The 27,806-nt window shown below is 43.7% G+C and overlaps 1 protein-coding gene across 2 annotated transcripts in view; it reads right to left on the bottom strand.

Annotated features, from left to right (window-relative positions):
• UNC5C (unc-5 netrin receptor C) overlaps window positions 1-25,877 on the bottom strand; it is a 254,603-nt gene extending 228,726 nt beyond the window's left edge. The window contains exon 1 of one of the 2 annotated variants that reach the window (XM_040555786.1): window positions 25,498-25,877. In XM_040555786.1, coding sequence (XP_040411720.1) covers window positions 25,498-25,621 — 124 coding nt within the window. In that variant the 5' untranslated portion in view covers window positions 25,622-25,877. The remainder of the gene's footprint in view (window positions 1-25,497) is intronic. The other variant, XM_040555787.1, reaches the window with a different exon arrangement.
• Between the last annotated feature and the right edge of the window lie 1,929 nt (window positions 25,878-27,806).

Below are 27,806 nucleotides of genomic sequence, written 5' to 3'. Positions count from 1 at the left end.
CATCATCCCTGCTGCATGTACCAGCCTGACTTCCTCAAACTTCTCAACTTCAGCTGCACAAGGCTTCTCATTTTTCTTTTAGCTTGTTGCATTAAAAAATAAGATAAAATTAAATAAAAAGTTCTGCCTTTTATGTGCAGTATAAGTCAAAGGTGAGAACAGCTCTGTTCAGATTTGTGCTTCCTGAAGTTCAGTAACTCAGACATGCGTTTTGAAATGACTACAGTAATTCTGATTGGCTCTGAATAATGGCAGCAAGAAGATAAAGTAGTGACAAAAAATGAATTATCATGTTCTTCTTTAGAAGTTATATATTGCCTTATTTCTTTCTTAGTATAATTTACAATCCAACCTGAGTATTATTCAGCTATGTTTGTTGTTTGCCAGTATCCACAGAATTATTTTCATGGAAAATTTTTATGCACACTTTACTCACAAACTCCTTGTGCTGGCAATATAACATTTTAGTTGGCAAGACATACAAGATATTAAGAGCCATTCCTGCTTTCTAGTGCTAGAAAATAGTAAATCGTAAGTGTTCTGCTGACACACCTTTGATATGCAATACATTACAAATTTTCAAATTGCAAATTACATTACATTGATATGCAATACATACAAATTTTCAGACAAATGATCAATCGCACTACAGCTCAACAGGCTTGAAGAATTCACAAATAGTTTGAATACTACCTTAACCAGATGCTCCCAAATAGCAGTGAATATGATTGAAAGAGTCACAGAAATTAGAGCATACTGACAAATATGCTAATCCACATTAACACTTCTGTTTGCTCTGGGAGATAAAAAGCATTACAACTAATGACAGCATCAGCCTTATCAACAATGTCCAGGGAAGCAACAAAATATTTGGATAGCTGTCAGGACAGCTTCTGAAAATGGTCGGCAGAATTTAGCTGGAAACTTTCAAAACCGGGTTGTTGTGGATGGTTGTTTTTGTTCTCCTGACTTTCAGGTCCATCACCAGAGGCAAACCTGCTGCTCTGTCAGGGCTGCTCATCAAAACAATGTGCAGAAACACAGTAAAACAAAATATTGCAACAGAAAGCACACAAATTAACTGATGGTTTTAGAAACCTTAAGAAGATTCAAATTTAATTCCAGAATATTTGGAAGAAGTGAGGGGAGGAAGGGGGTAGACAATGAAGCAAATTAACTTTTAAGAATTGTTTTACGTTGTCATAAAAGAAGAAACTGGAAGGAACAGCTGAGGCTATGCTTGAGCAATCTAACATGCTTTAACATATTTCTGCTTTCATTTGTTTTTTGCTTGGGGAATAGTGAGAACAGACAGCTACAATGTATGTTATTTACATATGAAGCAGAGAGTAATTTCTAGCAGTGTGTCTTAAAAAAAGTAAGAAAAAATGCCAGTTCTCAATTATATGTTTTCATTGGTCAAGTCTACATACAAAATAGTCAACATGCATTTCTGTAGTCAGAGAGCAAACCTACAGCACAACTATTTTGGCAAGGAGATTCAAAATGGCGAGGGAACTCTTCTTCACTGACCCAAACTTGCCAATGAAGCTTTGTGTATTGTCACACACATATGAAGAACTTCCTAAACAACAACAGCAAAAAAGATAGCTTAACTGTTGTGCTGGGGTTGATGCCCAAAGATCGGATAGTTTAATCACATATGCAAATGTAACCAATATAATGAGTCTTTTGTGAATAAGGTTTGATAGGAGATTGGCACTTTGTGCACATCATATCCAAAGGACAGCACGGAGGAAGCATTGCTGCTCGCTGCTCATGTGCCTTATGTTGCAGCATTTATCTCTGAAACTTCATTCCACAGTTCTCCTCCAGAACACACCCACCTTTTCTTAACTTCTTGTAATGACCATATAAATGGGGCTAACACATCCTAGAGAACATAAACCCACCATTTTCCCACTGAGACATGTCTTTACGGTACGAGAAAAGCTAGAAAGCATCACTCAGCTGTCGCTTCTGAAAGCTGTTGTCCTGATAATTGAGTTTCAATACATTATTAATACACAACTGACTGCCTAACCTAACACTTCAAGTAGTCCATAGAAAGACAAAGACATGTAAAGCACAGCTTATCCATGTCACCAGAAGTGGACAGTTATATTATATATATGATTCCAGTTCCTTAACTCAAACATTTGCTCTACCACACATAAATTAGCTGAATCAGATTTATTTGCAGTATCAAGTACTGTACCATATATGAATTGATTGAAGCAGATTTATTATATGCTGGACAGACAGACAGGTTTGAAAGCAGCCTCTTAAGACAATAGAAGTGTGTGCAATAATCACAATATAAGATTTAAAGCAGTGAACTATGTAATGAAAGACATTTAAGAACAGAACAAAATCCAAAGTGTTTTTCCTACACTGCGACATTTCTGAATTTAATTCATATCTCTGCAAAATCCCATACAAAATCTAAACAACATTGAATTCCTACTGGAATGGTTTAAGCAGGACATAAGTGGTGCATAATTTTACCCATTTAAAAATACAGTATTTCACTAAAGAGAAAGGACCAAAATCAAAAATAGGGGAAAATGGCATTGCAGTTTTTATCAGCAGTTTAAATTCCTCAATTATCTCATCTTGAACGCAAAAGGCAAATAAAAGATGGTCCTGACCATTGTAACCCTAACAATGTTTTCTACAGAGACAGAGGAGAAGTGTCTGTCAACGCAGAAGTCCTAGTCAGGCTGCTTGAAAGGCAGCCAGGTGGTTGACAGCCCAAGGTGAGCGCAACTCTATCAGCCTTCTCTGCCTTTCATCCTGAGTAGTACTTACTGCAGCATTTGGGAGAAATAATCTAATATCCATAGGCTATGTAGCTTTCTGAGGAAGGGAGCTTGGAAGGAAGCTTGGAAGGAAGAAATAAAAAAGAGGGAAGGAATGCAAATCTTCTTGTGCCAGGTAAAATCAGTACAAAAAAAAAAAAAGGTAACAAGAAAAAAAAAAAGCAAAGTTCTTTTTAGGAACTTTGCTTTGGTAATTTTTTTATCTATGTATTCAGTGAACATAAGAGGATGAACTTTAATGGGAAACCCCTGCCCTGTTGTTTGTGCACAAGCAGCAGAAATATGCCACGTGCCAAAAACCCCGACCGCATCTTTGCCAAACCCAAATCCCATTTCTCCAGCTGTCTGTTTCAGAAGCAACCAGCACAGGCTATCCCTGCAGTGTGAATTATAAGGAGATAATTCACTTTGCACTGAGAACCAACTCTCCCTGCCTGAACAGGAAAGTGAATATATGTACCACACTGAGTTCTGCATTTGCTGCAGACCAGGGATTTTTGTTACAGGTAATCTTCTGTGGAAAGCGCAGAGCTGAGCTGGCCTCCTGCAGAAACGCCATGCAGCTTCTTAAGGTAAAGGCATGGAGCGTTACCTGCTACAGCAGTGACAGTCACCAGTATCTGGGGCAGTTTCTGCAAGATTTGCTTATCTGGGTGTCCTGGAGGCTGTGAATAACACGGGACCCATCACACAAAGCCTGCAAAGAGCCATGCAAGGGAAAGAAGAGGAAGAGGGAGCGATGGAGATCGTGCATGGGCAGGGATGCTTCTGTGAACAGCTGTCTCAGCAGGGATGTTCCCTGCAGTGCTATAGCCACGCTCTGTGGCAGTACCAAGAGACAGCAGCAGTATAACCACTGCTAATGGGATAGAGAGGAGGGGTCCAGGGGAATCTCCTGTACTCGGCGTTATATCCCATCAGTGTGTGCACTGCAGAAAATCAGCCATACTTTAAAGGTTCCTGTAACAGTCCCATTTTGTAGTTAATAAGGATTTGTACAGAGCTCAAAGTCTTGTTCCATGCTTCCAAAAATCAATTTATTTATTTTTTCCATTTGTCCAAAGCATGTTGCCTTCTTGGCTGTAGTAGTGGGGAGTCCCTTTTCCTTTCTGAGAGAAGACAAGTGAGAGCAAGTATATGGGATATACCTACCCAGGCTTTCACCCCAGCTTCTGAGCTTGTGGGGAATGTGGTTTGCCTCTTAAAGCACATTTGGTACCAGTACTGCTGTACCCTGCCCCAGCAGTACTTCTCTGCAGGAAACAGCCATTTCTGAGATTCAAGGAAACACATTTGGACCCGAAGGTCTATAATACAGTAGTAAATAAAAATAATAATAATAAAAAAATAGTAAAAAGATATTCTCAAACTCAACAGCAGATAGAAACCTCATTTAGCCTGGAGAAGCCACCAGCTCCAACCTGTCCAGAGAAGCATGGTGTATCAATGGAAAGATAAAAACTGACAGTCTTATAAAATGGGTCATCAATTCCTGACTTCCAAAGAGCAAGAAATGCCAAAATACGGGTAAGAGCTTCTGAATGTGAATGGATGTGCAGCCTCCTGAGAGGAGCTGGGCGGGAGGACACAGGAGAGCCAGGGGAAGGTGTGCCCTGTCTGCAGAGCTGGGGCGAGGCTTTCGGAAATGGTCCATGACTTTCTCTGACGCCACCACAGGACAAGTCCTGTTACCCTCTTTCCACTAGCCCCTACTTCCTAACTCCGTCACCCTGGCAATCTGCAAAGCCCAGACAGAGAGCTACACAGCAACATCTGCTGCAAAAAGCCTCACACCAGCTTTTATTTCCCTGATAGACATGCCACCAGCACTCAGCACAGGCTCACCTGCGAGCACGCAGGTGCCAGCACACCGCATCGGGGACGGAGGCAGCTGAGCCACCAGGGCTGCAAAAGCCTCCCCCGGCTGCTGCGTGCTCCCACCTCTGCCTGGCAGCAGCAAGCAGCTTTGTTTGCACTCGTTGCTGGTGTCAGCTGGATTGTGTAGGAGCATTTTTAGACAGCTCAGCACCCTCTCTCCTACCCCCAGCCAAACCACCCAAGCCGTTTGCTTAGTGTGAACTCCCAGGAAGAAGAGCCAGCTGTTTCTGGAGCACATCATATGTTAGCAAAGAATTGATTAATCCCAACTATATCTCTTCATCTCTGCAACCACCCATTTGTCTTTTTGCTTCTCTCTCTCTCTCCCTCTTCATTGTTTTCTGTTACAAAACCGGGAGTGCTGTCTTCTCGGAAATGCACTGCCCGGGAACCTACCTGGAGACAATGTATTTAATTGTACTTACTCCTCGTGTTCTTACTGATGTGGACAGCCAGGGTCCAAATACTTACTGGGTCCTTCTTTCCTAAATGCTAGCTTGATCAGTAAATAAAAGAATTCAGGAGCTTAACTGAAGTAGAAACTAAATATTAGCAGCTATCTGAACATCTTTATCTTTTAAATACATAAAGCTACTAATGCACTGACATCACCAAACTGCCAGGAAGTTTAACCAAAATGTTCAATTAAAAGAAAAATAACCAAACCCTTATTCTTTGTGTAACTTACACATGAAAACAAAAGGTAACATGTCTGTCTCTCCCCCTTTGATGCAGTAATGCACTTTAGGTATAATGTTCAGGTAATCCTGCAGTTTTCGTATGCTAGCTCAGAAGATTACTCCAGCTGGCTTCTGCAGGTGCTCCCACCCAGGGAGATCCAAGCAATGGATATTCTAGATAACATCTTCCACAGGAGGAAATAAAGGGAGTCTAATGTACGTCAGATCTCTGTCCTCCACCACTGACATAATTTTACAAACACCAGAGCCGTCATGGTCATTACCCAAAACCCAAACCAGCACTAGAGCACACAACACAACTTTAAAAATGCAGAAAGGAGAACTGACCTGTACCCATTTTATGAGCTGAGAAAAGCAGTAACTTCTAGCCTCCAGTTTCACGACAGCAGGAAGAACAGTCTTGTAAATGCCCCGGGAAGACTGTCCATCCAGTGGGAAGAAAAGGATTATGAGACGTCACTCCTAATTTTGACTGCACCGGCAGCTTACTGACCACCCGCTGAGGACAAGCGGCATGGACGAGGCCATTGAGAGGCAGCAAGGCTGGTCACGAACCAGCTTGTGGTGTAAAAACCCAGCGATTCCTATATTCACCATGGCCTTTGGATGGAAACAAGCAACGCCAGCCATTCTCGCACCACAAATTACTTCCATGCTTTCTGTAAGCCCACCAGAGCAGAATTGCAGGGTCTGCTGAATCTCCAGTCCTGCCTCCCACTCTTCTGGTTTCCATCTAGAAATGGAGATAATTATACTTGCCTGTCTCTGGTATGTTTTTCCTACTGCAGGTAAAAATGCACAATGTTCCCTCAAAGGCTTTCTGAGCTTCTGATGAGCATGATCTAAGCTCTCGCCATGCAAAGCAATCCCTAGTCTGGGGGCAGTAGCTTTGCACTTCACTGCCAAGATGGCCTTCATTAATTTAAGTGGTATAAAAAGTTAAATATGTATAAGGAAATAGTGTATAATGACATAATACACTCAAAACTTCCCAAATTTTAGTATGAATATATTTTTTTTAAGGTAGTGGGTAATTTTTTAATCCAATGTATCATGTTTAATGTTCAACCAAGACAAATCCATAGATACACCCAGCTCTTTACATTTCTTCCTCTGTTAGAATAATATACTGGGTCAAGTGTGGGACTACTGTTTATTTTAACTTTGCAAAATTGATCCCAGCTTCATATTTTTGAGTAAGATAGTCCACTTTGGTACAGTTCCAGAATAAATCTTGCCTGTTCTTTTAAAGTGGGACCGAGCCTTGACATACCACCATTGTGAACGTGGCAGGCATTTCTGGCACGTGCAATGAGTGATCGACTTCTCTGCTTGTTTTCATAGCGATAAATATGTGGTACTATTAGGCAGGAAAACAAAGTATTCCCCCAAACTCCCTGCTAAGCACATTTTGGAATTAATGGGGTAGTATAGATGCATCACACTCTCTTTCTGTGCTAAAAGGTATTTGATTCCATGAAATTCACTCACTCCCACTAATTTAAACAACCAGAAAGGAACATTGTATTTTCCTTTTTCTGCACATGTAAAAAGAGCAGACAATCTTACCAAGGTTAACTATATAATCCTGTTAGGCTTCTGTAGATTTCATTAATGACTCATAAAAGAGAATCAATAAAGCTCCTTGCACACCAATACAAAAAAAAAATAAAAAATAAAAAATCTTTTGATTTACACTTTAAGATACAAAAAAAAAAACAAAAAACAATGTAATCAATAGACATCATCAAAACTTCTCTGATGCAAGCTCCCATAACAGTGAGTTTAGGTTAATAATTCTTCAGAGATGTTCCTGCTCTGAAATCCTTCCTCAAGGGCTGTTCCTCATTTCTTTAGAAAACTTTGGTGGGACCACTCATGTTAGGCCACAACCTTGCAAAACTGCATGTAGAGGCATGGGATTACTCTCACACGGAACACAGACACTTGCCAAAGCCTCTTCACACTTGAAAGGTTAATAGGACTGCTCACATGAGAAGGGCCTTGTACAGAACTGTGCCTTTACTCCCTTTTATGCTTTACATTTTCCTTTGATATCTTCCCCTGTGTATGAAACCCAAAAAATGCTTAAATCAACTTTATCAGTTCTGTTTACGTAATTTACAGCTCAGTGTACCCAGCAAGCACACCAAAATGACCCCGTCCTAGCACCTGAACTAGAGAATTGCTGATAACAAATGGCCCTGCCTTGGCAGCTGCGCTCAGAGTAAAAACAAGGGCCTGGTCCATGGTCTTTTTACCAAGACTTCCCTTCTGATTTGCTCCAAAATTCTCACTCAGACACCTTGTCTGCTTGTATGCTTCCCCCTTTTTTCCTCTTTATTTTATTTTTTTCCCTCTTGTTTCAGAGACAATAATGACCCTCTGGTATCCTTTGTAGTGGCTAAATGGATCCATTTGGAAAATTGTTCTTCGGAGTGATCTCCCCTCTTCTCCCCCCCACCCCCCGCCATCTGAAATAGTTTTTGGATGAATAAAGAACAGACTCCCTTAAAAAAACACCCACACATCTTCAAGAGATAACTGGGTGGAAATATTAATTTTTTGTCTTTTTTTTTTTTTTAAGTACTTTGTTATTTAATAGGCCTTATAGCTACAAAGCTATAGATAAAATCATATGGAATGTAAAACATTTATTTTAAGAGCCCTTCAATTCACGTGACTTTTCTTTTGGTTTTCAAGGAGTTCTCTGCTTGCCTCAGCTCCTACTGAACTGCCTTCCAGGCTGAACTGAGGGTCCTGTGGTCTTTCCCAAAGCAGCATTTGCCTCTCCAAACATCTCGCTGGCATTTCTTTATGGGCACCTGCTGCTGGTAATTACAGGCCTGTCTCCTAACCACTTCCTCTGTTTTATGTCAGGGCACCATTCAGCCCACTTGATTGCAAACAAGCACCAGTAAAAGAGCACTGCACAAGCCCTTGCAGTAATTAGGCAGGACAAGTTAGCTCTGTGTACGCCGGTGTCCACACAGAAAGGAGTGGTTTCTTTATAATAATCTTCCCTTTGTTGGCTCAAGTAGCATAACGCATAACATGCTTTAGTAACCTTAACCAGACCGCCTGCATGCGCCTGCGTCTGCCGTGGGCTTTAGAATCAGCTCCTAAATGCACACTACTACCCTGCTCCCTGAAACACATTTCTGTTTAGCTGGAGGTTCAAAATACTGCCTTTCTCTAGCCTCAAATCCCACAAATACATTTGTTCCCATCCCAAGTCTTCATGCAAGTTAAATAGAATGCTTGCTTTGTGCTTCATCTTTATAAATATGTTCTGGGGGAAAGAGGATGCTTTAGCTTCTTGATACAATGCAGTATCTGTCTTACCACCCAGGGAAATGAAAATAAATAAGGTAATGTATTCAAAACTCTTAATTCTGCAGGGAGATGTTTTTTTTTCTACTGTTACTAATTAGTATTTGAAACCACTAATCCTAATCAGGTTGATTTTTGTTTGCTTTAATTTTCTGTTGCCTACTTTGCAAAAAGCTAACGAGGAAAATACAGTTTTAGTGTTGTTTTTGTAAATACCCTCTAAGCTGGCCAACAGTGACCGGCCACTGCAGTAGCCAGAGAGACAGCCTCGATGGCACGGAGACCTCACTTGCTGATCAGCAGCAGGATGACATTTTGGGGCAATGTGCACACACCTTTTAGTTATGAGATTTGCAGAGGCTTTGCCTTGATGGGGTGATGGCTGGCTGCAAAAACTTTCCAAGAAAATTTCTGCAGGCTATACTTTCTTTTTTTTTTTTAAAAAAAAAAAGAGCCCCAAACAACTAGCAGTCATAAAAAAAACATTTTACCCAGTAATTGCTGTTCTAGATGCCTATCTTTTTGTTATTGTTGTTATTCTTTTAAGTAGGACAAGATCTTGTAAAGATAGAAACATTTTCCTCTCCATTTTAGTGGCAAAGACTCTTTGTTAACATTGGGATTGCTCTCTGATGTATGTTGCCGCCTCTGCTCCTTTTTTCATTTTTTTAAAAAAGCATTCTTAGAGTCACGGCAACTTTTCCATCTCAACAGACAAGATAGAAATCTCTCCCCAGTGAATACACTCTTGCAGAAACTGTAGCTGTTAACAGTCCTCAGCTGGTGCTGCACCGAGGCACTCGCTGAACTCAGGGAAGCTGCTTTGCGTCAGACACAGTGAGAGCACCAGAGACAAACACTTTTGCTGAAGGCCAGCTCTTTCACCTAGAAAATCAGCAAATCTAAGCATAATCGGAAGTTTCATAAACTACAGCCTGGGGACTGAAACTTATGAAGAACAGATGGGGCTAAGTGGTACACACAATTTACCTGCACACCTCAATACAGTAATATGCATTTATATGTATACATAAACCAGTTGGTGTCCATTTCCTTTCCAATCAAAACACCTTTGGCCTTCCCCAGTTCCAGACCCGTGCTCCTACAACCATGTGGTTTTCATACACACAAGTCATACTTGGTGGCCCTCAAGTCATGAAAATATGGCATTGCACAATTTCTCATTAAGAGTTTTGGCTACTATAGGAAGTCTTATACTGCCAATTAGACAACGGTGGCAGCTGAAAACTAAAGGTCACATCGCCTGATACTCCACGGTACAGCATCTGATAAACAACCCAGAGCACAAGCCAGGAGAACTGAATTTTGGGCCTAGGGCTATTCTCTGGACAACTCTTTACCCTGCAGGTAAGTGCATCTTCTCAAATAATATTTCATGGCCAACAGACTTACAATAGATTTGCATGAGCCTTTCAGTTGCATCTGTGGGAAGAAACCATGTAGGCTTACCTAAGCTATTTCAGCCCAGAAATTCCTTGCAGTTATGTAATCATGTACACTAATAATTTCCCAGTGACGGTGGATACAGCCTGGCCTGCACATACACATAAAAAAGCAATTTGATATTTTTCATACACTGCAATGTTCTCGAACTTCAATGCAAGTTCTCATACTACAGAAAACAGAGAACTGGGACTTCAGCTTTCCAAAATCAAAGTGCTGCATCCAGGAACCCCTGTAATCTCTCTAGAGACAAGGACCTGTTGCACATTGTATATTTACACCTTTGCAAACCATAGTTATGTATTCCTAGGTGCCCATATGTTGATAGTGATACTTGATATTGATCACAAGATGATGACATTTATGAAAATACATTAATGTATCTTAACACACTGAGCATCTAAAAGCAAGGCAAAGTTAGATGAAGTCTGGTCTTTCACTTAAGAAAACAAGCAATACAGCAGTTTTAACTTTGGTCTGTGGATAAGAGTTAATTTGCTCAAAGAAACTAAACTTCAGTAGCTGACAAAAAGTAGTCAAGAGAGTTTTAAGATGAATTTTGACCTTACAGAACATGTGGCAAATACAGTTCCCCACTAATGTTCTTCCATGGAAATATTAAAGTCTACAGTTCAAAATGAGGAATTTCTAAAAGAGCAGCTAGGCTTTCTTTTCACATACATAGAGAAGAAAAATAAATGAGTACATTAGAAAGTTGTTACATTTTTTACTTAATAAACATCTGTCTTCACCCTCTTCTTGAAGGCAGTGAGGCACTGGCACAGGCTGCCCAGAGAAGCTGTGGATGCCCCATCCCTGGAGGTGTTCAAGGCCAGGTTGGATGGGGATTTGGGCAACCTGGTCTAATGGAAGGTGTCCCTGCCCATTGCATGGAGGTTGGAATTCGGTTATCTTTAAGGTCCCTTCCAACCCAAACCATTCTGTGATTCTATGATTCTGTGATAACTTAGGAAACAGAAATGCATGTGTATAAGCCCACTGAATTCCAAAATGCCTAGACAACAGCAGAAACCTTGGGGAAATCATACAAAATTCAGACATATCATTGAGAAATGACACAATCAGAACATCCCTTAAGTTTTGCTTGGTAACAGGCTTTTGGTTGCATAAATGACTGCAAGCAATCATTTATTGTCCTTACTAACTGCAGAAAATATTAATGGTGCCTTGGTGTACCAGTTATGCCACAGATCTTCCTTGGACTCCTATGAAAAAATTCTGTGAGCCACTTAAATTGCTTTCCCCTTCTCCACTATGGGTCCTTCCCACAGGCAGTAGTCCTTCAGGATACACCTGCTCCAGCATGGGCTCTCCATGGGCAGCAGAGGGACATACTGCTCCACCACGGTCCTCTCCATGGCCTGCAGGCGAAGCTCTGCCTTGGCACCTGGAGAACCTCCTCCTCTCCTTCTTCCCTCACCTGGGTGTTCACCGCTCTGCTTGTCCAGAGTTTTTTGCCCTTTCTTAAATATATTTTCGCAGAGGCAATGGGTGGTGGGCTCAGTGGGGTCCTGCAGTGGCTCCATTGGAGCTGGCTTTGTTTCCTGTGGGTCAGCCCTGGCCTCTCCTCACAGAGGCCACCAGTGCATTACCCTTGTAACCAACACCTGTCTACTGCCACCCAATGCATGGAAACCAGCAAAGACACCCTGCAGTTCCTGTCTGTCCCCTGCTCCCCTTGCATGGACACACACCTCAAGCACCTGAACATATCCCAGGCTTTGGTTATTTGTTCACAGCCAACTTCTGGGTATTGAAAGAGGAGGTAGGAAAAAAGTCTTCTTCTGAAACATCTCCCAACATTTCCACTTAACTGATAACAATTTTGGGTTGTATTTTTCATTTTGAGAAAAGTTCAAGAAGCTCATGGCTCAGAGCAGAGAGCATTCCTGAAAGAGCCTGGTGTATTTCTGGAAACTACTAATTCCTTCAAGGAATGCAATCACCAAAACATTTGCCAATTTATGTCAACTTACTGAGGGAATCCAACTGCAGAACAAAGGTAAAAATTCCCCAAAGTGAACATTTTTCAAATTTGTCTTTCAAAATGGTACTTTGGTTGCTTTATTTCTTATTTCACTTTGCAGGGTAAAGAACATTCCAAAGTAAACAAAAATTGCAAAATGTTTTGGTTTACATTACTGTTTTTCAGTGTCTTTGTTTGGGACAGGGAAAAATGACTTGAGGGATGACTATAAATCTTTTTACGAAATGTCAAGGCCATCCGCTGAACCGAACACATTGTGTGCACAATCCTAACTCATAAAGACTGTTTAGCAGCCTCATGCAACCCCAAATTTCTGTTGTAGACAGACTGTTGGTCTCTCTTCCCTTTTTCTATTGAAATACAGGCTCAAAGTCTTCCCAGCAAAACTGGGCTGAGTACACAGCACAGGGTCACAAGTCTCCCAACGCTCGACTGAAAACTTCTGGTCACCTTAGGCTTTCACGGCCCTTTGGGGCCCTGAATTATCTACATAAAAGTGTGAGTAGAAGCTGATTATGCACATGGTTTGGGTTTGGTATACAACAGACAGACATCCAGATGGATAAAAATAGTAAAACTTTCAGAAAGACAAAAAGTATTGGCATTGCAATGCTTTTTCCAATAAAAAAAATCATGACTGTATTAGAGTCCCATGCCAATGTGAACAGCATCGCTTTCTTAGCTTCAGCATAATTCAATTACATAATTCTCCCAGCACATGAAAGTGTATATATTTACTTTTTTATAAGCAAATACAATAATGATTTTTTTTAATAACTTACAGGAGGAATAGTGCAAGAGAGGAGGCAAAAACATACAGGAAAAGTCAATTTTGACCTATGTTTTATCCTTAAAACCCAAAAGTGGATTCAGTATTAAAATCAAAGCACTCTAAGTATATTGTGAAATATTTACAGCTGTTATTACTGCCTGATTCGTGTGTGCCAGAGACCAGATTATTCAGACTGGTTTCACAAGCAATATGTTAGTAAACAGGATTTTGTTTGGTAATTATATTAAACATGTCCATATAAGCTTGGAATTAATTTCAAATGGTATTTTACTGTACTTGATAAAAGCACTAAGCAGCAAGAACTAATGATGGCAAGAAAAGTCTCCTCTCATTTTCAGTAAAGCTTTCCATGTGAAAATCTGTCAACATGAAAAAGTTACTGCTTGTAATGAAAGCCAGGCTTTAGTTAGTAATATGTTTACATGTTATGTTCCAGAAGGAAAAAAAAATGCAATTGAATTACTCTCCTTAAAGTCTGTGGTTCACAAACACATGGTCTGCTCTGGGCACGCTACTAATGTCGACTCCTCCAGCCTGGGAAGAAAAAAAATTCAAGCCAGCCTCATGACACATATAAGAGTTTTGTGCTATTAACACGGTTTGTTAAGAGTTTAAGTGAGCCCTCTGGATGTGTTTGCAGGATTTTTGCTGTGGGTATGCCTACCCCAATCAGGTATTTAAGCTCTGCTCTTGTCAGTACTTGTACAAGGTTTCACTAATGGACTGATAATAGCAAAGAGGAGGTGGAGGGGGTTGTGAGCATGACAGCAAGGGACTAATTACCCCTCTGCTTCCAGCTCTCCTATTAGCTTACTAAACAACCCTTAGTCTGCCTCCACAAGGGCTTTATAGCATAATATCTGTTTTCAAAGCTGAATTCGAAACAACTTTTTAGGATTGGACTGATTGCCAAACCGAGTGCTAACCAGTGCTTCAGAGGGCCCCAAGACCAAAGAATGAGGTCCCTAGTCTGCTGGCTGCTTTTGAAGATAAATAACAAGTTAATTTCCACTCTTTTGACACCTGTCATGCTTCTTTTCAACAAACATGCACAGTTTTCTCACCATGCTCCCGTGTCCTCCTTTTGATATACTGGTATGGGTAGATGCTATTTGCTGTGCAAATGGTTAACTAGAATTTAAGGCTGTAGACATACAAACACAGTATCTTGACAAGCTAAATGTTTTCACACCACCATAATGAGACATATTTCCTAAATAGCCAGCAAATAACATTTTTTTTTCTTTTTTTTCCCCATGGCAACCCAGAGCTGCACATGACAAAGCATCCCACTGACTTCAGTAGAAACTTTTCCTGGACAAGGCCGTAATCTATTTCAGAGTAAAGAACCAAACAGATAAGCACCTCTGAGGTTATTCTGTGTTACAGAAGACCGTACCCTGGATTTGCTAATTTAGCTTTAATTCACAAACCTGACACTCTTTGCTTCTCTTGTAACTACTTTTGTTTCCTGTTAATGCAGCCAGATGGGAACTTTAGTTTGATTACAACTTTCCCTACTTTAATGTGAACTCTTCATCTTACTATTATCAAATGACATTTGCTTTCCCTAATGTACATACTTTTAGAAAAATTACAGAAGTGCTATTGCTGCATTACATGAAAAATTCCAATGTACATTTAGCTGACATAGCATCAGCTGCTGTTTAAACTGGGCTTAGCTAATGGACTTTTAATGTCAGTGGGGTTATGTGCAGTTACTGGCTATTAGCAGGAATGGGCCCTTTCTATAAAAATCACTTTTCCTCAAGCGTGTTGTTTGAACATTCCTTCCACTGATTTAGTGACTGTCACCAATACAAAACAAATGCAAGGACGCTGGAATCTACTGTTATCTTTAAAAGTAACTTAACCTTAGCCCAGTCTCCATGAGCAAAATACATGTCCTGCATTGGTAGCAGCAGATATAAAAACAGGAAAAAAAAAAAAAAAGAACAAAAGAACAAATTTTTCTTGTCTTTCTCAGGTGAGTAAATCCCAAGCAATCCAGTGAAACTAATGGGATAGAAAGCAAAATTTGATCTAGTTATTGTCTTCTGTTGATTTCCCCATGAGAAAAGATCTTTGCGATGAAACCAAGTTCTCATCAAATAAGCTCATAAGCTCATCAGTAAAATGTTAGCAGATGAATACTTCACACAATGTCACTTTGTCATTTTAATTCCGTTTTCTTCCTAAATGTTTCTTATAAATGCAAATTTAAGACTTTCCACTGGAGACTGCAAAATGATAGAAATGTTTACAAAGCAAGTAAATAAATTAGCACTTGTGTTTTCAAGATTTGATAGGTTTTATCCAATAAGCTATGTTTACTACACAAGACTACTATAGAAGATTTAGCAAAAAAAAAAAAAAAAAAAGAACCATACAGAAATACTGCAGGACATGTAAAGCACAAAAGCTAGCAAAAGCTGAACAATTTTGCCTTTTTACAGTGCTTGTGAAAGGCAGAGGGCACTTCTCATTCCACACCCAGGATAATTACCACTTTCGTTACCAGCTACCAGGTTACATTTCTAACTCCAGCCTCAGAAGCCCATGCTTTTAGAAGCAGAGGACTTTAGCTCAAAAGCGACTGACTGCTGAGGCAGGAAATTGCCATGCATTCGTGTGTAATAGATATTTATGTAGGTATCTGCCTACAGTTGGTGACATTTGGCTGTCAGTGTTCCTATCTGTGACAAACCCAAGAGAAAAAAAAATAATGTGACAAAACCCAAGAGAAAAAAAAAATACCTGGAAGAACCTCAACAACAGATTTTCAAGTAGGGCATGGTATTAATCTCACAACAGCAGAGCCACATCAAGACACATAGGTGGAATTGTACAAATTATTGAGCTTAAAACAAACAAACAAACAAAAAACCACACACAACCAAACTTGCCAGCAAAAGAAGGTCAGATCAAGGTCTGTACATCCTGGAGACTCACACTCTTGTGTTGATATATTTTTAACCCAGAACCAGCTCAGCCCCTGTGTCCTGGCTTTGAAAATAATGGAGCAATATTTTTTGTTGGCCACAACCTAGCCTTGTATAGTGTAAGTCTCTCCCTGATATAAGTACTGGGGTGGTGGTGGTGGAAATCAAGAAAACCAACAGTAAACTGACACCTCAAGTACTGAACTTTCTAGCTACAAACTTCCTAGTTACTTCATAACTAAGAAATTAGGAATTTCCTATTTTCTAAGGTGCAGTTATTTTAAATGAGGAAGAAAAGGAAAAACAGCACTCGCATCCTCATCAGCAGAGATATGCTGCATAAGAAGATCGCTGCATTTTATTTCAGCAAGAGACTGAAAAAGTTACCCTCACCTTCAGAAACTGGTGAGGAAGCAGAAAGGAAGTCCCTAAGCTATGTTTGCAATGTCTGCGTGAAAGGAATTTTTAATGGGCATGATGATTTGCCAAAAACTAGCGCAGCTTTTGGGCCAAAGAGCTTACAGCAAGGAATACTAGTAATTCATGAGCCAATTCAGTGAGAACAGCGCTGGTACAAGGGCACGTTCTGCACCGTTTAATTATAGCCCCATCCCTTAACCGGACAGACCTCGGGTTTTCTGTAATAAACTCAGATTTTAAGATCTGCAGTGACCAAGTTCGAGAAGGGAAACTATCTCCTCCCAGCTGAAAACACTAGCGAGTTTTGTCCTAATCCTAAAATAAAAGCCCAAGCCACAGAGGTTTCACTGTAGTCTCAGCTGGCTGTAGGCAATCCAAAATCTCAGTCTGCACACCTCGCTGCTACGCTCTTGGCTCTGGTTGTTGTTGGAAGGCGTTGATGCCGTATGACTGAGAGGCGAAAGGAATACATGTGCTAACTCCACGAGTAGCCAGCAAAACTGGGAGATATGTTATTGAAAGGGGAAATTAATTCAGATCAAGAGAGTGTGCACGTGTGTACTCTGAATTACTCTCAGCAAATAGGAGCAACTCTGTTTCAGTCCGTGTAGGCAAATAGGACACATGAGAACAGAATCAGTCTCACTTGCTATTCTGTCCCACTTTTTATTCCTCCATTTTGGTATGAATGAACTGCAATTAACCTCATTCAGGGAGACCATATCATCATTTTCTTTAAATATGTAAACTTTTGAGTATAAACACATATGTTGGGACTGAATAAGACAAGCTATGTATCTATACAATACATAAAGACACCAAACATCATAAGAGTAAAGCAATTCACATTCTGAGCATTATTTTAGCAAGTTTATGGTTGGAATATACCTCTCAAAGTATCTCTGAATTTCTAATAATCTCGTAGCGATCACTTCTCCCTGCCTCACATGATATGTACTAAATTCAAGCAAAGAAATATCTGTGGAAAAACGATGAGTTCAAACAAATTTCCAAAACTGTGGCAATGGAGTCAAACCCTTTTGACAGATCAGTCAAGGTTTACTTGCCTGTTTCCTCCTCTCTAGCTGATGAAATTCAAGATTTCTCAAACAATTGCATCCAAGCACTCAGGGGACCAAGGAAAACGCGAGCTTTCCTTTCTCTCAAAGGATACACCATTAATCCACAGAGCTTAACGTTTCAACCTCTCACTCAATATGAGACTAAGAAATAAAGCTACTTTACTTCTTGAAAATAACTAAAAAGGGATTGGGAGGAACTATCTAACAAGAAAATGCTCAGCTGTTGCCAGGCCAGTAAAATCTTTCCAAGCTCCTTAGCATTATTGTTGATAATGTTACCTCCAGGAGAGAAAAAAGACGTTGATTTAATTGCCTGGGTAACCTCATAGCTTTTGCCACTGGTAAGGCAGCAAGGTCCTTTGGAGCGTAAGTTACTTCATTCAGATGAACGACGTACAGTTGAATAAGATATTCCTGAACTGAAGATTAATACAAAACGAAACAAAACCACCCAAGGCGGTGATCCTTATTCCATTTACAGCTGCGTTGCAGTCATCCACAGGACCTGCTATCACTCCGTGCAAATTTGGGATAATGCTGTGGATTTCACAGGAGTAAATGAGCCCACCCTAAATATCTGCCAATGTAAAGACACAACTTCCAGGAAGCATCCCTATTCTGAGCAATGGCATGTGGGTTTGCCCTTCATTTTTTATACATTTTTTGAGATAACAGCATATATAAACAAACTGCTGGGGGAACCCAGGAACTTCAACATTGGGAAAGCATCTGAGAGCCTTCAATGTAGCATGGCCTCTGCAGCCCCCATCTTTGGCCTTGTCTGATAAGTAGAAGGAGGGACTGGAGCATCAAACACCACCTCTGGCATTCAGAAGCCTCCAGTTCTCATTTCGGCTTCCATACACATTTGCTCCACACCCTTACATGATTCACCTTACATCTCTCCACCAAACAGAGATAAAAACATCTGTCCTCCCAGTTCAGCAAGATGGATTAAAAATTAAGAAATTAATGGGATGTGACAAATGAGAACCTCTCATTATCTCCGGCAATGCAACCATGTAGCAAAGCCATCCTAAAGAGGCAACCTCAGATGTCCCCACATCAGTGCCACTAGCTGATGTGAGCATGCACAACTTATTTGCTGTCTCCTCCTTGCTCTGCCAATGTAGGACTCATAACAAAGGAAATTTGGAGAGGCACTAAGCACTGCGGTATTGCATACTTATGTATGGGAAGCCCCTGCTTTTGTGGGATTGCTGCACACTCACACAAGCTAGAGCAGCTGGCAGAGCTGTATTTGGGGAATGGCAAAGGCAGTCCCCTAAAACCAGCGCTGCCTGTCCTTCCCGAGTCAGGCACCATGGCGAATCTGGGTCTCTCCACCTCAATCTGCATCAGAGTCCAATCAGTGCAATAAAAAAAAAGAGGATAAGACCTAGAAAGTGCTGTAAATGTGTGCCTTAACCAGCGCCGAACCAGGACAGTAAGTCAAGTTTAACAGTGAGTTTTTTCACAAGGCTGGTTGGACTATTTTAAGAAATGGAAATGGAAATGAAAGCTGTTATTGTCAGAAGATTCCATAACTTTTTTATTTCTCATTTTTACTAAACATTCGAGAGATTTTTAGACAGGGTATGTAAAAACAGTTTGGCCAGCACAGCAAATATTTGGTGCATTATTGACCTTTTCACTAAAATAACTGAATCTCTTCTGGTTTTGATTAGGGTTTCTTTTTTTTTTTTTTTTTTTTTTCCAGCCTCACCCCCCCTCCCCAATGCAAATAAACAAAATTGATTTCTTCCCCCCCATGTAGCTTTCCATATTGATAAAAAGCTCGTTTTTAAGTGAAACTGTTTTTGCATGAAGCTTTTTTTTTTCCCACCAGCTCAAGCTTTTGGATAGTAACATGCCAAGCTATAAAGGGACTCCCCAAATCCCAGTGTTTGGTGAATTAGGAGGAAATCCCATGTTTCCTGCTTAACGTATGTGCGATTTGGGATGGAGTTATGAAAGCAAACAGGAAGCTGTTCTCGTGATGACTACCTAGGGGAAAGGCTATGCACGAGCATCTCCGAGGTTACGGCAAGCTCAGAAAACCTCTGGCAGCTCTTGCCCAGTGCTGTGAGTCGCTGTGCCTTACTTGTGAACACTGTATGAGCAGAGCCAGCCTGGAGGAAAGCGACAGGAACACAACCACAGTTTGAGGCTTTGCTTCACCTTGTCTGGCAAATGTGCATGCCCACAGCTTACAGTCAGTTTTATGCCACGTGCCTACCCTAGAAAGATGGATCTAAACAGAAAAAAACACCACACAACTGATGTTCTGCAAAATGTTTAAGCATACCTATTATAAAACCAATGACAATACTAAATACATCCTCTTCCTATCACGCTGCCAGAGTTTGGGGTTGGAATATCTGCAGACGACCTCATTAAATAAAGCACAGAGAAACAAAAAGACAAAGTATGTGCAAAATTAAGGGGAATGTTGTTGTTTCCATTTGTTCAACGCAAGCTGCTTCATAACCTTTTCCATTTTGACCATAATTTCAAATGCTTGCTTACAAATGATGCAAATGAAGTCTGTCTTTGCATACAGTTGGCCTCCCAGAAGACTCAATACCATTTCCTTCAGATCACCTCTTGGATAATGTTATGATGGAAAGCTCCAGGGGTGCCTGCTCCCGAGACCGGACTCTACTGAGCACACGCAATAAATCACTTCAAACACCACCATCCCTTCAGTCCTTGGAAGCACTTAGCACTGAACTGTGCCTCTGTACAACATTGTTCTGCAGTTCTGTTGACGAAGGTTGTAGCCAACTGGAAAACGGCTGCGTGTCTCTTATCACTAACATTTAATCCTTGACTTAGGCTTTAAAAGCTCGCGCTGTTTTATACCTCCGAGTTGAACGTGGAAGCGAAGATGGCTAATGAAAATGACAGACGATATAATTACTGCTTTATTGGCACCAGTGCCAAGATCACTGCCTGCTAAACTGGAATACCTCCACTGGGTGGCTAACAATGCGTGCACTTCACTAATACACACGCTCCTCTCCCCACCCAGAAGGGAGGATAGACGGAAGGGGAAAGGGAATTACATTTTATTTTATTACAGTGCCATATACATATATGAAACATATTGCCCAGGAAGGGCACTCGTGATTAAATGAACCTTTATTTCAAAGGTCTGACATGTTTTAGATGACAAACCAGTGATCTGAATGCTTGAGACTCACATTGAGTCAAATCCTATTTGTCTAAATGCCAGCTAACCATCCACTATTTTGAAATTTACTTAGAAAAATCACCATTATTATAGCAATTAAAACATGTTTATGATAAGCTACAAAAGCGACTGTTTTTTTCCCTTTTTCCAGAACTCAGGAACCAGATTCCTCAAAAATCCAATGATTTAAAAATCCAGAAAGACACCAGAAAGGAAGAAACATATAAATCAGGTTACTCCAAACAAGACTACCTAGCTGATAGCCTGAAATAAGAGTAGCTTCACTTTTCAAACTACAACTCTCCTTAGTGTTTTACATATACACAAAACTAATCATACACAGCTCAGAAATACTCAATTACTGGCCTACCAGCCTGAGCTCCTCTCACCTACCATGAGAACTGATGCTGCTCTGTGTCCTGTTCAACTGAACTGGGCAGACTATGCCTCTAAACATCAGTCTTCTACTTGTGCAAAAATCAAGGTATTTATTTGAAAATGCCCAATAAATATAACCCACATTTTCTTCTCTCTTGCTGTGCAGAACAGCTATGGAAGTGATTTGCCCAGCTTTGGAACACAGTTGTCAGATGTGCTGTGTTTGGAAAATTAAATTAGGAAAATCTTTTTAATATGGTTAATGTTCTTTCCTGTTTCTGAGTTTGGATGTTACACACAAAGCGAGTCCCAAAATATAGTGAATAACCAGGGTTTTGAAATTATTATGAAAAAAAAAAAAAAGTTGTGTGAAGAAGGGTCCATATAAAATGACTGAGTGTAAACATGCAGGGTGAAATGCTGAGATGCACTAGCGCATGCTTACCACACAGAAGAATGACAAGGACAGTAATGCTGAAAAGCCATCAGAAGGGGGCTGTATTTGATGCACTTTTTTTTTTTTTTTATAACTGTTTTAACTGGCTGCTGAAGGCTGATGGAACAAAAGCCCAGATTCTGACTCCCTTATTCCCAGGGAGAAGCTCTCAACCCACAGACGGATCTCTCGACTTCATTTTAACCCTGCTGAAATCACAAGTCAGCCAGCCAAGGCAACCTGGCGGGCCACCTTGCTTTCAGTGAAGCCTCCTGCAGTACTAAAATATTCCTGGGGGTGAGCAAGGGCTGCAACATCCGGCCCAAACTCATGAACGTCACTGAGATCTGCAAGAGCACATCCCTTTAAAACAGATTAATGTTCCAAATGGGTTTATCTGTTCGCAGTGAAATACTGCTTGGCTTTACTGATGCAAATACAATTACGTCCACACGATCAAATACAAGGGGTCCACTGATGCATCAAGAAAATTAAGTCCATTTCCCCCCCTTTTTTCAACGAGATGCATTTAGGTATTTAATCACGAAGTGCATCCCCAAAAGGTTAGTACGTTCACATGTTGTGTTTCACTTTTTCCGCACCAAGCATTTTCAAACTGCTGCTGTTGCTAATAAAGGCTGTGCTGGGGTACGACAAATATCTGCACATATGGCTCTTTTAGAGTTTTCTTTTTAAATTATCAGCTTAATTTAATTAGGTTTGAGGGGTTAAGCATCAAAAATGTAGTCTTTTGTTGTAAAGGAAAAACTGAAACAAAAACTGATTAATATGCAGCCCTTTGACTTCTCTATCCACCTCTTACACCTTCAGTATCAGTCTGTACAGCTTGTCACTGCAGATACATAGCCCACGCTCCTTCTTGTCCCACCTAACCCTCAAAAGAGAGTGGGGCCACAGGAAAAAGTTCTTCAAACAGTTTTAATGCCCTGAGATGGGGGGAAGCACAACAGCTGAAACCCAGCAACAGCTGAAACCCAGCAGACCAGATATCTGCAGAAAAAGTTGCTCTGCGGGCAGATAGCAACGAGATGCTGGGCACAGGTTGGTGCTTAGGTCCAGAGGTGGTTGCTCCTTTCTTTCACACATTGGGACAATTGAATTCTCCTTCTGATGTGGCTTTTTATAGTGGTGTAATGGGTATGGCAAACAACACATCAGAGTTGATTTTGGCTTAATAATCCCCCTGGCCCCATTCACCCCCCTTTAAAAGTTACGGGCTCTCTCCAACATTGGGCCGTTTCCTGTTCTCTCCTGATAACAATGGAAAAATACTTGAGACAGCTTCAGATAATAAGATAAGAAATGCTAATAAAAAAAGTGTCTTTAGGTCTGCTGAACAGCTTACAGGAGGATTCTGGGATGCAGTGATACAAATCTCTCTGCAAGGGAGCGTGGAGGCTGGTCCACCAAATACTCAATTGATATATTTATTTTCCAAAAAGCAATGGAAAAGGAAAGAATGAAAGCAGAAGCCCCAACAATGCCCACGGCTTCCCTAGCCTGCTTCAAAAGATAAAGCTGGTTGGGGAATGGAGAAGAAAAGCAAAACAAGAAATATCATTAGCAGCAAGTACTGGAAAAAAAAATGCATAGAGCCTCATTCTCTTCCCATCCCCACCTCTTAAAATCATAGCTATGTGGCAGTGCTTGCGGTTTGCAGACACCCCTTTAAGGTTGTTTTGGGGTTGTTTTTTTCCTTTTCAAGGTATCGCAAGTGAAGACTGAATTGTTTGCTCAATTAAAACCAAGCCAGCTGGCTCCAGACCCACTGAAAATCAGAAGACCAAGACCAGTTTGGAGGTTAGGTTCCCCATATCCCATTTTTGCTGCTTCCAAAGGACTGCGAACAAAAACACGAGCAGAGTGGTTCCATTTTGGAGGAGATGGACCAGCTGGAGGAAGGCTTTGGAGAACAGGGTTGGGTAAGGATCCTTTTAACGTTTGTGCATTTTTGGAAATGTATAAATAAAGCAGTGGTAAAACTTTGCCCAGTGCTATGTGGTGAGAAAAATTCCTGAAGAGGGCATAGTTAAACTGTTGATTCATTGCCTTACAGAAGCACTACGTACAGACACATGAAGATCACCAAAGCAAACACCGCTCAGGCAATCCCCCAGCTCTGGGAAAGATGCCAAAACTAGGTCTGCACCCAAATCCTGCACCCACTTCTAGCAAACAGGAAATGAAAATAAAAGCGGGCATGGAAAAATGACTCAAAACCGAAAGATTACCTCCCGGCCACGGTCCCTGGATTTTCCACCCGACTGTGGAAAGTTTGTGACGTGGCAAACAATGGAAAACGGTGCTGGGGACTTCTTGCTCCCTCTCTCAGTACGTGAGCACACCTGCACCCATCAGAGATCCCGAGCCCTTGCCTTCCTGCCCAGCATCCACACAGGCACCGGCCCAGGAGCAGGGCCCTGGACCCTGTCCCCTTTCCCCTCTCCTTTCTCCCTTCTCCCCTCATCTCCCCTCTCCCCAGGTGTGTGTGCATCCTTCCTGCCAGGCAGCATTGTGTTACACACGCGTGGCAGTGAGAGGCCATCGGAGTGGGTGCGGGTGCTCTCTGTCGGGGAGACGTGGGGTCTGAAGCAGCTAGACACAGCAGGTCCCCTCTTCCCTGCTCGGGCCATCTGTCATGTGAATTCAGGGCTCCTTTCTACTCCAGGTCCAGCCACCCGAGGGGATCTTCTCCCTTTGACACCCCCTGTCTGCACAGACTGATACATAGGCACTGACATCTCGGTCTACATGCACGCTGTGCTAATAAAACCTCTAAAAACAAAAAGTCAAGCCTGCCCCATCTCCACCACGAAACCAAGCAGGGAAAGAAAACGATGCAGAAATGTGACACGACGCATAATGAATTCTGTACTCCCATTCTCTGCAACCTCCTTTTCATGACCAGGTTTCTGATATCCCCATGAGATAAATGCCCGGCACATTAAGGAAACATGACTCTGAGGACGGAGCAAGTACCAGCGGGGAAGGGATACGCGCAGTGACATGCACAGACACGATGTAGGGCGCATCCAGCCCCTGCCAGCAAGCCTACGGCTCCCAAAATCCTGCCGGGGCAGCGGCACTCACAGCAACCCTCACGGCTCTCTGGGCAAAAAGGCCAGAGCAGAGCGTGCCTTGTAATGGCCGGGTGAGAGCCCGGGGTCAGGTCTGCGTGGCCATCTCAAGTGCCTCTCATCGGGGATGCTGAGGGGAAAAAAGCAGCGTTCTTCCACTCATGTTAGGCTAGCACCTCCAAATCAAAGCTTCGTTGCGCGTTGTGATTTCCTGGTGGCATATAGGAAAAACAAACAAACAAACAAAACAAAAAAAAACATCGGCTTCTAAAATTCCTTCCTTTCGCTACCCATGTCACCAGGACTTTGCAAATGCTTTACTGAAGCCGAACATCCTCGCCGAGTGCGGTTGTGCCCACATACAGCAGCAACCTCTCTCTCTGAGGAGCTGAGGAGCTCGCAGAAAAGTATTTCCCAGCAGAAGCCACCATTTCCACTTGAGCTCTAACTCCCGGGAAGAGAGGAGAAAAGCACCGAGAAAGTTTTATCTGGCAGCGGCTCGCACGAGAAGAAGCCTCCCGCTGTGCCTGCCTGCCCTGCGGCAGCCCCAGCCGGTGCCACACCGCCGGGGCTCTTTGTGATGCTCCCCACGCATCCCCGGGGCGCACGGCGGAGCGAGGCACTCTCCCTTTGACAGGGGCACTGACACCCAGGCGCCGGGAGAGACGGATTTAACTGTCCTCCGGCGCAGGGGGGAATAAAAATAAAGGCGACGCCGCGGCTCCCTCAGGCTCCATCGCGCTCCGGGGCGTGCGCCCACGAGCGGAGCCCGGCGGGGCTGGAGCCGCCGCTGCCCCCCGGCTCCCCCGGACCCCCTCCAGCCCCACGCCGCCTCCCGGGGACCCTCCCCACGCCCGTGCCCGGACGGGGCGGCTCACGCGTGGAGAGAAAACCCCTCCTGGCCTCGGCACCCCGCAGGTCTCCCCCTCCCGCTCCGCTGCCTCACCTTGCGCGGCGGAGCCGGGCCGGCTGGCCCCCAGGACGGCCAGCGCGGGGAGCACCACGGTGTGCAGCAGGTATCCCAGTCCCAGCCCGCAGCGGGCCGCCGTGCCCTCCAGCCCCTTCCCCATGGCCGGAGCGCGGAGCGCCGCTTCCCGGAGGCGCTCAGGCTGCGCGGGGGGCTGCTCCGCTGGCCGGGGGGGGGCAGCGGCACAGCATGGCCGGGCGCGGAGGGGCGCGGAGCACGGCGGCGAGATGCTTTCCCGAGGGCGGCTCGGCACGGCTCGGCTCGGCTCGGCACGGCTGCCTCCAGCCCGCAGCCCGCGGGGCGGGGACGGGCGGGGGCCGGGCCGGGCCGGGCTAGGGAGAGGGGCTGCGCCGCCCGCCTGCGATCAAATGCGAGCAGGAGCCGAGGAGCAAACCCAGAGGGAAAGGGGGCGGGGGAGGCTGGGAACCACCCGCCGCAGACCGGCCCCCGCCGCCCGCTCCCCTGCGCGGATGGCGAGGCGCGCGCTGGCGCTCGCATCCAGCCCCCCGCAGCCCGCCCGCGGTGGGGGACAGGGCGAGGGGCTGCACCGGGGGGGGGCCCGGGGAGCCGTCCCCGGGGGGCTTCTTCCCCTTACCCCCCCGGGTCCCTCCCGCAAGGCTGGGGTTAGCCCGGCCCCTCCCCTCGGACCCCAAATGCTGTCCCCTGCCCCCCGCCTTCGCCACGCGTCCACCAGATCTCGCTCAGTGGGATGGCAGCGCCCACAGCTGAGCTTCGCTGCTCGACCGGGGCTCACTCGGGTTTTACCGCTTTCCGGGAGCTTGTGTCGGTTTGGGATTTCTGTCTCTAACTTGCTTTTCCCTTTGCAGAGCCGAGGCAGGTGGTGACCGGCCCCAGCTTCTCCCATGCCAGGCTTTGCCAGTGCCAGGGGGCTGCAGCCCCGCAGCTCTCCGCACACCGTGGTGCTCCGGGGAGCCTCTCCTTCCCCAGCCCAGAAACTCAACCTTGCAGGGCTGCCTGCAAGACAAGGAAAGCTGTTTTCTGCAGCTAGCACCTTCCCAAACATGCTGGCTTTGCCTTCTGCCCTCGGCAGGAAAAAGTAGCAGCGAGTGGTGATGCTGTAGAAGGGTTTCCCAGGGGCCACAGGAGCTGCTTGTCCCCACAGAGGCTCCATCACCCCCACCCCGTGACTTTACAGACCATTCCCATCTCTAGGTTTGGGGTCTATTGTGTTTTGTTGTTGTTATTTTGGTTTGTTCTTGTGAGGGTCTTTTTCTTCTCCTCAGCAGCTGACACAAAGCTGCAGTGCGACAGGGAGGCAATGCTTCTTTTTTGTACAGGCACAGAGTGAGAAAAAGGGGCAGGTTTGGGCCTGGGAGGCTCCATCAGAACCCTGGAGTTGAGTCCTGAGGCTGAGTGGAAAGGGAACTCTGAACAAGGAGAACTTGGCTGCAGAACAGGAGCTTTTTTTTGGATCACATGTGCTCCTCACACATCCCGAACATCACGCTCCCCAGCCTCATGTCTCAGGTTGGTCGTCGGCAGAGCGTTTCTCCATGTACGGTATTTGTTCACCAGTTTTGCCATAACTTGGTAAAGTTGGGAGCTTCTCCCATTCATTCAGTATTTACTGCTTCCCTTGTGCTAAGAGAAACTTTGCAGAGGCAAGAAAGCAGACCCCGGAAAGATGCCACGTGTGGAAGATATATTTGCTGCGGCACCAGCTGATGGGCACATCTACTGCCACAGGGGACAGGGGAGGCAGGGCTGGCTTCTCCATTAAACGGAGTTAATTTATTTTTGATGTTTTGGGGCTTCCCAGGAGTATTACCTATAGTTCCAGGCTTAGTTTCTAGTTAGTACCTCAGTGACCTCATTAAACAGGTCCTTCCCAATTTCAAGTCGATGTCCCTGCAGCCCTGCTCGGGGGTCCCTGGTGGCTGCCAACCTGTCAGCCTCTCTGCCCCCGTGTAGGTGCATGGGGAGCATCGCTGCTCCACAGCCAGGACACGAGTGATGGCATGGGGACAGCCAGTTCTCAGCTAGGGGACAAAGCAAATCTTTTCGCGATAGCCAAGTTGTGGCAGACAACAGAGGAGCAAGGGCAGTGCAGCCTGAGGTGTGGAGGAATCACTTTCCTACTGGAAGGGGGCATGTTAGTGTTAGGACAGAGGTTGGACTAGATGATCTTGGAGGTCTCTTCCAACCTAGACGATTCTGTGATTCTGTGATTCTGTGATACTTTGACCTGGAGGAGCTGGTTCAAGCAGCAGCACTAAATAGCTACACAGGGGTCTGTCTCCTCTGGAAAAAGGGCTTTCAAATCTTTC

This window comes from Cygnus olor, chromosome 4, assembly GCF_009769625.2.
Source record: "Cygnus olor isolate bCygOlo1 chromosome 4, bCygOlo1.pri.v2, whole genome shotgun sequence".
Taxonomy (NCBI): domain Eukaryota; kingdom Metazoa; phylum Chordata; class Aves; order Anseriformes; family Anatidae; genus Cygnus; species Cygnus olor.
This window is presented reverse-complemented; position numbering and strand designations above follow the sequence as displayed.